Source organism: Daktulosphaira vitifoliae, unplaced genomic scaffold (assembly GCF_025091365.1).
Source record: "Daktulosphaira vitifoliae isolate Bord-2020 unplaced genomic scaffold, ASM2509136v1 Scaffold_1, whole genome shotgun sequence".
Lineage (NCBI taxonomy): Eukaryota > Metazoa > Arthropoda > Insecta > Hemiptera > Phylloxeridae > Daktulosphaira > Daktulosphaira vitifoliae.
The window spans coordinates 21,689,638-21,700,359 of record NW_026099572.1 but is presented as its reverse complement, the minus strand read 5'-3'; the positions used below and the strand labels follow the sequence as shown (position 1 = coordinate 21,700,359).

General features: G+C 25.0%; 1 protein-coding gene across 1 annotated transcript in view; it reads right to left on the bottom strand.

The window, feature by feature from the left end:
* Positions 1-494: 494 nt before the first annotated feature.
* The window catches only part of LOC126897281 (glutamate receptor ionotropic, kainate 2), a 15,718-nt gene continuing 5,490 nt past the window's right edge, over positions 495-10,722 (bottom strand). The window contains exons 4-17 of the mRNA XM_050670785.1: positions 10,097-10,275; positions 9,973-10,026; positions 8,024-8,188; positions 7,808-7,960; positions 5,784-5,987; positions 4,904-5,107; positions 4,705-4,809; positions 3,166-3,441; positions 2,821-3,018; positions 1,640-1,865; positions 1,416-1,580; positions 1,254-1,354; positions 924-1,052; positions 495-869 (exon numbers count right to left, since the gene is read on the bottom strand). Coding sequence (XP_050526742.1) covers positions 819-869; positions 924-1,052; positions 1,254-1,354; positions 1,416-1,580; positions 1,640-1,865; positions 2,821-3,018; positions 3,166-3,441; positions 4,705-4,809; positions 4,904-5,107; positions 5,784-5,987; positions 7,808-7,960; positions 8,024-8,188; positions 9,973-10,026; positions 10,097-10,275 — 2,210 coding nt within the window. The 3' untranslated portion in view covers positions 495-818. The remainder of the gene's footprint in view (positions 870-923; positions 1,053-1,253; positions 1,355-1,415; positions 1,581-1,639; positions 1,866-2,820; positions 3,019-3,165; positions 3,442-4,704; positions 4,810-4,903; positions 5,108-5,783; positions 5,988-7,807; positions 7,961-8,023; positions 8,189-9,972; positions 10,027-10,096; positions 10,276-10,722) is intronic.

The following is a 10,722-nucleotide window of genomic DNA, read 5'->3' as shown; positions in this document are numbered from 1 at the left end:
ATTTTTTTTTATGTATAATTAGATTTTAATTTATACCTTAAATTCTATGTATTTTATTTTTTTAACTTTTTGTAACTATGTTATAATATTGTTTATTTTGTAAATACCAACTAATTTCTATATTTTGTGTAACATAAGTTTGAATTTTACGCTGTGTCAGATTGGCAACCCGGATGTCGGGCAGTCCGCTTTTCTTAAATAAAGTTGTTTCTCTCTAACCCCTTAATTATTAATTACCCTTAAATACTATTTCTTCAACACACTATTCGGTTGTATAAAAACAATTCGATAGTTTAAAATATTCGAAAATGCTCATCACTAATTTTTAGCATAGACTATCGAATAGTTTTTAAAACTATTCGAATATAATGTGTAACTATCGAATATTTTTACTATTCGAATAGTTCGATAGTTACTATACAGTTACTATAAATTAAAAAGTAGCAATATGTTATACTATTAAATTTATCAAATAAATCATAATTATCAAAATCAAGTAAGCTGAACACTATTTTTGGATATTAAAATATATAATTATTCCCTATTAATACCATTCACTTCGAAGTATGATTTTACACAATGTGTTGCATCAGTTTTACATCCATGGGGTAATTTATGTACATAAAAAAAAATTTTAGACCGTAAAATAGTATGCAATATACTTTCAAAAAGTCCTTAAATTATTATACATCTGTGACTAGGTTTTCTTGACAAGATAAAAATAATTTCTAATTACAAATTTTTTATTGCTTTTTATATTTTGAATATTGTTTAATTTCCAAAAGTAAAAAAACCAGGGTTGATGATTATTTAACTTTTTACAATCTATTTGTTTCCATAAAATCTCTTCGTGATCGGCGTTCTATTTTCTATGTGAATATATATATTAATATTATAAACAACTAAATATTTTGATTTCTTACATGATTTTTTGGATTACACTGTTCACATCTATGAATAAGCACAGTTCTCTGTTTGGATCCTTGACATTTAAAAACGAACCATAATTCGTCTACCAAATCTCTCCAAATAGATCTATGCGGTCCAATTCTCTGGGAAAATTAAATTATATAATTATATTAAATAGAGAAGGTTAAAAGTACTATAGGTTCGAATTGAAAAATCAATATATATTGTTTATAACTGCTCTAACAATTCAATTGTTTACATAGCTCTGTATATAGGAAAATTTACTACATTCGTGTGTACAACTCTTTTTATATAATTTAATTAATTATTAAAGTTAAAATTACCTGCTCAACTTTTCTTATTTTTTTCCTATAGTAACAGAATTCATAGAAAGACACTACAATTGATATACATAAACCGATCAAAAGAACAACAAATACACCGCCTAAAATGAGATATGGAGATAATTATGTTTGTTTAGAATTAGGATAGCATGAAAAATTTACATATATTCTTGAAATCAAGAGTATTTGTTTTTGAGTTTCCACTAGAGTTTTCTGGCATGCACATGTCATTAGGTGGTTTCCACCATTTATTATATAGCATCTGTATTTCACCTTTTTCTTGTAAGTCTAAAATAGCCAACGAAATCTGATCCTTCCACGGAGAACCTAATTATATGATCTATTAACAATTAGGTCCAAAGGTATTAAAAGTAAAAAAAATCTACCGATTGGTGTAGCTATACCATATCCTTTTGAGTCTAATAGTCCATTGATTTGTGTTAAATTACAATTTCTCTGAACAGCGTAGTCAAGCATTGTGGATTCCATCAAAAATGCATAATTATCTTGCAAAACTCGCTCAATGCCTTCTTCATAGGATGTTACAAACACGGATGGTTTTTTCTTTTGCATGTATGCCCACATTTTTTTATATGTTTCTATCATTGAATCCTTCAAGTAATTAAAAAAAAATTATTTATTATTTTAGAATAATTAAAATAGATTATAGTTAAATTTACTATTTGTAATATTTAATGTTTACATTATTTTATACTAACATATAACATGTTGTTTTTTTGTATACGTACTTTATGTATACACTATACAGGCGATTTATGACGTTTTGAAAAATTTAGATTGGAAATTTTGATAAATTTAGTTTATTAGATTTGTCAAATTATTGTTGACTACTCTGTATGTTAAAATCAGAGGCGAAGATTTTATCAATTTTTTCCAGTTTTATAGTAAACGGCTAATAGACTTATGGTTATGATATTTTCTTGAAATATCGATTCCAAAACCAGGTGATTAAGATTCAGTTCTAGTCATTACATGTATATTCGAAAATTTTTACTATATTTAGTTAGTTATTTGACCTTTTTCGAATTTTTTTCAAGAATTGTAAGGTTAAAAATTGTAGAAACTGAAGTATTGTGAAATTGCTTTTAAAACCTAAACTGAATTTAAATTTTAACTTATAAAGTTTTAATTAGTTTTAAGTTTAATCAAGCTTTCAAATGAATCTTATAATATTTGTGATGTATATAATGGTTTTTTCAATGTATATTTAAAAAAATATTCGAACTAATTTACAAAATATAAGAAAAATGCCAAAAACTGAAATTATTTTGGTTCCTAGTTCTAATATGTATGAACATATCAGATTTATAATGAATAATTAATTTTATGTGGAAAACCACAAAGAGGGATTTTTCTTCATAGTGTATTTAGCTAAGTATTCATTATTCTTTTATGATTTTTGATTTTTTTTTTAATTTTAGTTACAATATTAAAAAAAATTAATATTCTAAAATCAGTTTCTTTAAAGCGGCTCTAACTTCTGATTAAAATAATATCAATCAATAATGTTATCGTATTTTTTTAAATTCATATTTATTAATATTACTCTGAAAAATGTCATGGTCGTGCCACTGTCCAATGTTCCATACGCAATATTAGTTTGAGCAGCTAAATCTTCGGCGTTTTCAATGGGACTGACCATTCTTTCGACAGTTAGAAATGCAGCAAGATTTGCGGTATAAGAAGATAGAATTATTAAAGTAAATGACCACCAAACACAACCAACGATTTTTGTCGATAAAGCCTAAATAATGTATTACTCTTATTTTCTTCAAATATAAATCTAAAAATTAATTAAATAATACTAATATTCTAAATTATATTTCTTTCGGATGCATTTAATTAAATTGAATTGTATTTCATTTTATTTTTATTCTTAAGCTATGAAAACCTTTGGATGGACATTAGAGCCTTGCTGCATCAGTGAACCTATAGTGAACCAAAAACTGTTAGAAAGTGTAAATCTATTGATGCTTGAGGAATCCAAATTTTGAACCGAATTGGTCCATACAGCTTCAGAATTTTCTTCCCATTCATAAGGTGAAAATCTGGCTACAATGTAAAGTGTGACAGAAACAACAATATATGCAACCAACCAGTAGATCCATACTTCAATGGCTAAGGGATTCATAAAAGAAAAAAATTGAACGGGTTGATTGGTAGGTACCTGTAATGTATTTAATTATATTATTAATCAATAAATATATGTATAAATAATTAATTTTTAACATAATACAGAATTCTATCTTGTTTACTATAAAAAATTAATTATATAACTCAAATAAAAATAATATAGAAAAACATTATTCAAATTACTTTATTAGGAAACTATTAAACGTATATGGTATTTTATGTAAGGCATCACATAATAAAGATCTTGGCATTATCTTTTCAAGTGATTTGTCATTTAATGAACACATAACTACAATAACTAATGAATTCCTTAGAATTTTTGGTTTTGTTAAAAGAAAGTGTTATGAACCTAATAACCTTTATTGTTTAACCTTTTTTTAGTAATATCAATCCTTAAATATGGGGTAATTATTTGAAGTCCATATCAAATTGGACTTGTAAACATAGTTGTAAAGTTTAGAATCGTTTCTATTTATGCTCATAATTAAAATTGGTAAAAATAATACCTTTTTAGAAATAATTACTAAGTTTAAAATTAGGTCACTTGAAAAAATGAGATTTGATAATGACAACCCCATTTATATATAAATTACTAAATAATTTGACAGATTCTCCGGATTTACTTAGTTGTATTCACTTTCAGTCTATAGTAAGAATCTTCACACATCGTATATTGTTTTTATAAGAATCCATAAATAAAACTATAGTAAATATGCTCCTTTATTAGAATAATTTCAAATTATAACTATAAATGAACTTGATTTTTTCTTTGAATTCTTATACAGGTTTCTATTGTAATTGTTTAACTAAATTATTTAGTTGTCTTTTCTTTTTATATTCATCTGTTACCATTGCTAATTGTTTTAAGTTATTTACTTTCATGTTTACACTATTTCTATCCACAAACTTATTTGTAGTTATGACCCCATTAGCGTTAATATTTTAATATTACATATATATACAATGTACTATTTCATTATGCTGATAATAAATAAATAAATAAATAATAATATTATTATATTGTAAATTGATGAAAACTTGATACGCAAATATTTAATGTACATCTCATTCAAAGTACTGACTAATTAGGTATTTTGGTTTAACATAGTTCAATAGTTTTAAATAATAGTTAGTGTTTTTGGAAAATATTAATAAAATATATAAATACTAGAAAATTTTGAATTCCGTTTTTTATCAAAATTGCTTATTTTCATGTTCCAATTTAGTTTATACAAAACCGAATTCTATCCGTAATTCTTGTCCAAATTTTTATACAATAATATTAAAATACACATACTTTGTATAAAATACTAATCCCCAAATTCATAAAAGGTTTCGTAAAATCTATGACACTTTCTCTAGCATAGTTTATTGTCATCGATCCAACAGCTAAATCCGCTTTCTATTCAGACATTTGTTGAATGTTTGTGATATATATAAAATAATAATATGTGATTTTAATGCTTCAATTGATTAAATCATAAAAGTACACTTACGTGCTTTATTAATTGCTCTACAATGCCGTTCCATTCTAATGTAATAGGGTCTTGAGCACCATATTTATTGTCTGGTACTAAATCTAAAATATAATCGAATCCTACCTGTTTTGCAATCATTTCTAATAGATCAACACAAAATCCAAAAAACCTTGCGTTTCCCGTATAATTTTTGCCTCGATGCATCATGACATAAGGAAATTGCTGAAAAATATAATTAGAAATTTGGTTTGACTAATATTTTATGAAAAGATAATATTTAAAACTTGAATTTCTATGTATAGTTTAAAGGAGTTATGGTCTGCAGTGGTAATTTTACGATGCCAAAGACAGTCTACTTTGATAGGTTAGAAAGACGGCATTAAAAGCACTCTGCTATCACTATCGGAAATTAAAGCACGTTGTTTTAGAGTAAAGCGCAAGAAGTGTTGTACTAAAATCTCATTCCAAAGTCAATGATTATAGTTATTATTAAATAGTTGGAAAATAATAACGATACAATAGTGCATTTGATTTTTTCATAATTAATACCACACTGTATCAATTTTGTTGTTTTTTATGATGCGTTATATTAACTTTCAATTGTTTCAATTTGAATTATACTGATATAATTAAATATATAATGTAAATCTATGTACGAATGAATACTAATTTAAAGCAAACTTCAATTGATCCTTTATGTTTGAAGTAAAGAAAACAATAAATTGAATAACTTAATTTCAGTATTTTTATTAGACTTTATTCTGGTGTAAGATAACTTGACATGCATTAATTCATTTAGCTTTACATTCTGTACAATAATTAGGGGTCAGTACGTTTATATTTCTCCAGTTAAAAATATTTTTTAGTTAAAAAAGAATTATTTTACATTAATACTTACTACGATAGTAACAACAACTAATGTAATATTATATGGTGCAGTATCATGAAATGCTGTTATATCTGTTATATTTATCCCTATTCTTGGTGTCCATTCGCCTACTTTAGATAATGAGTGCTGCTTAAGTTTCATTAAATCCAATTTAAAATCGATTCTTCTTCCTTCTTTAAATTGTATAGGACCTGTTAGTCCTTTAACTTCGACCTATAAGTAAAATTAATTAAAAAATTAACCTATATATTGTTACAATAGTTAATTTTTATGCAATTTTACCAACTGAAATTTTACTAAAAATTGATTTAATTTTTATTCAACACACGATAAAGTTTCCACTAAATGTTCAAGATATACTCAATAAATTATTTTCATAAAATTAGCCTAAGAAAAACATATTGTTCAATGAAACATTAAAAAAAATTACTCAGATTTTTTTTTTTTTGTAATTACAAAATTTTATCTATCATAATATATTTAAGATGCGGGATTTTATGCATTTATGAAGTTTATTTTAGCTATACGAAATACATCAATGATAAATATATGTTTTTTTTTTTATATTTATCGCAATCAATGTATATTAGTTAGGATTTTAGTTTAGGAGGAGTGGGGGATCACTCCACTTAATATAAAAAAAATTTCTTTAGTACTGTATATACTTATAATAAATTTTAAGGACTTGAGTGTTTCGGAAATGCCCCAAACAAATTTAATAAACATATAAGTTCCAAATTCTAATCATATATTTATTATTATTCATTAATAAATATGAGTATTTTTTTAAGTGCATTCTACTTGGTGTTTTTTCGTTTTAAGTAATAGCAGTTATTAATTTTATTACTTTTCATTTATTTTATCAGTTTATTTATTATTACATTGACTAAATTGAGTGATTGTGGAAAATTATCAAATTGTCAGTTTTAGAAAAACGTCGAAAGAAAATTAACTCTAAATGATCGAAAATGAAAAACAATGTTGGTAAAAAAAAATATGAGTCTTCGTACAAATATTGTTAGCAATCATTTACAAAATAAATTTATACAAAGTGATAATTTTAACGCTAACCACTCAATTTCTCTTAAAATAATAAGTTTTTTGAGAATTTGTGATTTGTTATTGTTAGTTTCAATTGTATCTCCATTTATCATTTAACAATCATAGTATTTTTTTGGTGTTCATCCCTTATACTTTATAAGGGTGTCATAATACATTGTTTTAATTACATCATACATATTTAACTAGCTTATAAAATAGAAAATGATCGAATTAAGAAATGATTAGTGGATTACAACATTTGGACCAATGCTTCAGAAATTATTCACAATTTTGAAGCTAGGCGAGAAAAGTAGAGTAACTGAGAAAAGACTAATGATAAAAATAGTAACATCCTCGCTTCACCTCAAGTCTATATTTTAAAATGTTTATAACTTCCAAAGTATTAAACCAAGAGTTGTAATTGACCAGTCATTTTCTTAATTAGATCATTTTATATTTTTTAAGCTAATTAAATATGTATGTTACCATTTAAATAAATAAAGTAAACACACCTATAAGATATAAGGGATGGACCTAAAAAATATCTTATAACAAATAAATGAAGATACATATGTAACTAACAAAAATTAAAAAAAAATTCATAAAAAAAGTATTATTTTAAGAGAAATAGAGTAGTTAGCTTTAAAAGAATCACTCTGTATAAATAGTGTTTTTTTTTAATTAAAATATATTATCGAGATTACGTTTCAAAATATCAATATTATTTGTTTATTTTTAAAATTAATATATATCAAAAGAAAACTTAGAATGTGATATTTTTTTGAATTTGCCTAAACAATAGATATTATTTAACTAAAGATGTTGCGCCAATTTTACTAATTTCAAAACCACAATGCAAGTTTGGTATGAGTTATAATAGTGCCTTAAGTCAACTGTTACAATAACTGCTTTTTATACACAATAAGTATTAAAAAACGCCTTTTATATACGACGTTTTTCCTTTAAAATTTTTGTTACAATGAGGCTATTACCGAATTGATATAATTTATTAAGCTTGTTCCAGTCTTCCACGGTATTTCATCTTCACATGATAAATTTGAATATTGGAGTTTATTGTTTTGTTGGAGAGCTCCAAGGCCAATTGCCATCACTTGCACAGAATCGTAAATAAGGGCAGATTCGCACTATGATAAGGATTAACATTTTATTTTGAAAAATTATTTAACACAAAAATATTGTTCACTAACTTGCATCATCTTAATTTTATCAAATGTTTGGTTATTTTCAATTGCATATGATTCCATTTGCTTAAAAATTTCTCGAACGCCAACGTTCTCTACATCTACCATTCTAAATGTTGTTAAATTTACAAAATTATACTTGAAATCTTCTAAGTCAAACATTTCCATATTCTAACACGTAAACAAATAAATAACCACGAAAGTAAACAGTTGCATTTTCGAATAAATATATTAATAATGCTTATTTTACACTAACAATAAAAACTTGGTAGAAAATAAACAGCTCATTGTAATATAAATTATTTTAAATATTAAAATAAATTTGAAAATGAAATCATTTTGGGTGTTGGATACCGAATAACCTAAGGTAAACTGGATTATTAGGGAAGGAATAAGTGCAGTGATTTCCTGGTGCATTCTGCACAGGGCACATGGTGCTTTTTGCCATCGTAAGATGCTCGTAAGGGTACCCATAAGTACAATAAGGCGGCAGACGAGACTTGACACACGAGTTTTGTTAACATCTAGTGTGTCCACCTCCTCACCACACTTCAAGAATAGATTTATCAAAATCGTAAAAAGATTTAAAGAAAAATATGCATGTTAAATGATGTTCTAAAACGTAGGGTAACAGAACAAAATGCAGTCTCAATATCTTAAAATTATTATGTCAGAAAAAAATATTTCACTTATTAATATATTTCATGTGATTTATGAGTATATTGTTAATTTTTAATTAACATATATTTTGTAAAAAAAAGGTTGATAATTTGACTACACGTTTAATTTCTAGTCATATGTGGACGTTTTTCATCTCTTATATGAGCTAATGTAAATTCAAATTACTTTTACTGAGTGATCTATTGTAGGGCTAAGAATCAAAACTATTTTTTAAAGTAACTGTAAAGTAAGGTTAAAACTATAGTATTTTTTAATTTCGATGATGATAGGGTTTCTGGTTTTAGAATTAAATGATAGCTGTTCATTAGATGTAAACTATTACCAAGTTACAACATTTTTTTGATGCGTTGAAACTAATTTTATTGAGCTCATTGTATAAGTATTTCAAAAATAATGTCATGACATTTTTAAAAAAATATGTGACTTAAGAACTGAAAAAATGTTATAATTAATATTTAAAACAAAAAAAAAGAAAACATATTTGATGTTAATATTTTGTGTAGTGTTGATTAGTAAATTACAAATGTTTTTTCTATTTTAAAGTATCTTAAATTTAATATTTATACTTAGGTAGAATGTATATTAAATGTTTATGCAAGCTATTATTATTTTTTAAGTTCGTTGATTAATTATAATTGTTTGTATTAAGAATGTAAAGTGTTACATGGAGTTATTAGTACTTATAGTGGTGTACGAAGAATTTTTCAATAGGAGAGAGAGTTAAGAAACTTTATGTATTACTTATCATAAGCGCCAACGTCATATAAATTATAGTAATAATTGAAAAATGAGAGGAGGCATAGCCCTGTGAGCCATCTTGTTTTTAAACCTTAAAAATGCTTTACCAAAAATTCTTACATTTCTTAATTAACAAACTTAATAATTTCATTTAAAAATAATCAATAAAAATGTGTTTATCAAATAAGAAAATAATCAAATAAATCAAGATTAATTATTGTATTAATGTTTAAGATTAGAATCGTTTGTAATCATATTAGAAAAACTAAAATTTTTATAGCTTAAATATAATAAATGTATCTATTATAGATCGGTTACAAAATAATGTATGTTCGTATATGTCTTATCATACAGTTTAGCGGTGGTGTACCTCCAAGGGGGCTAAAGAGGCTATAGCAACCCATTGTCCAATTTTTACTATTAACAATATAAATCTTAGACATTAGTAAGACCATGTGATAAGTCAAAATATAAAACAGGTCCTCAGCAGCCCCAATCAAAATCCTGGCTACGCTACTGTTGTTTAGAGTACTTACGAATGAAGTAAATAAATAGTGAAACTTGTAATCGTTCATTTGTAATTGTAATATCTAATAAATAACAAGTAATAATATTAATAAATAACTTTATATTTATTATTGTAGAAACTTAAAAATGTACTCCTCTTAAAAAATGATTGACATGTTCTGATTTTGTATCTACCAACATATTATATACTTCCATATTTTTAATTTCATTCAGAACTGACCTATACGTTTCAGGCGTTGCGTATCTGAGATAGACGTCTACTGTTTTTTTATTTGGTATTGTTTTCATAAAATCTTTCATTCTTAGTAGATCTAGATTTTTTTTAAAAATGAAATAAATTAACATAATTATTAATATTACTATTTTAGTTTTAATTTAAGCTAGTAATAATCAATTATTACAGATAATAAGATTACAATGAATCCATAGTGTGGGCAGAAGCGAACTGAGGAATATTTACTGTGTTTAGCAGCCCAGAAATAACTTTTTGCTCATCATTTAAATTTTTAAAAACAAATTTAATAATTTGAACGAAAATTGGGGAGTATTAATGTTATAATACCTTAAATTTCTTTTAGTTATATATAAGCCCCGCTGGTCAATTAACTTATATTATTCTAGCTCCTATATATTTTACCAGTTAACCGTTTATGGATTCCTTATAAATATGTTTGTGCAACCATTTGTTGCGCAATATAAAAAAATAATTTTTTTCAAATATTAAAATAATAAAAAAAAAAATTAATTGTTTATATTTA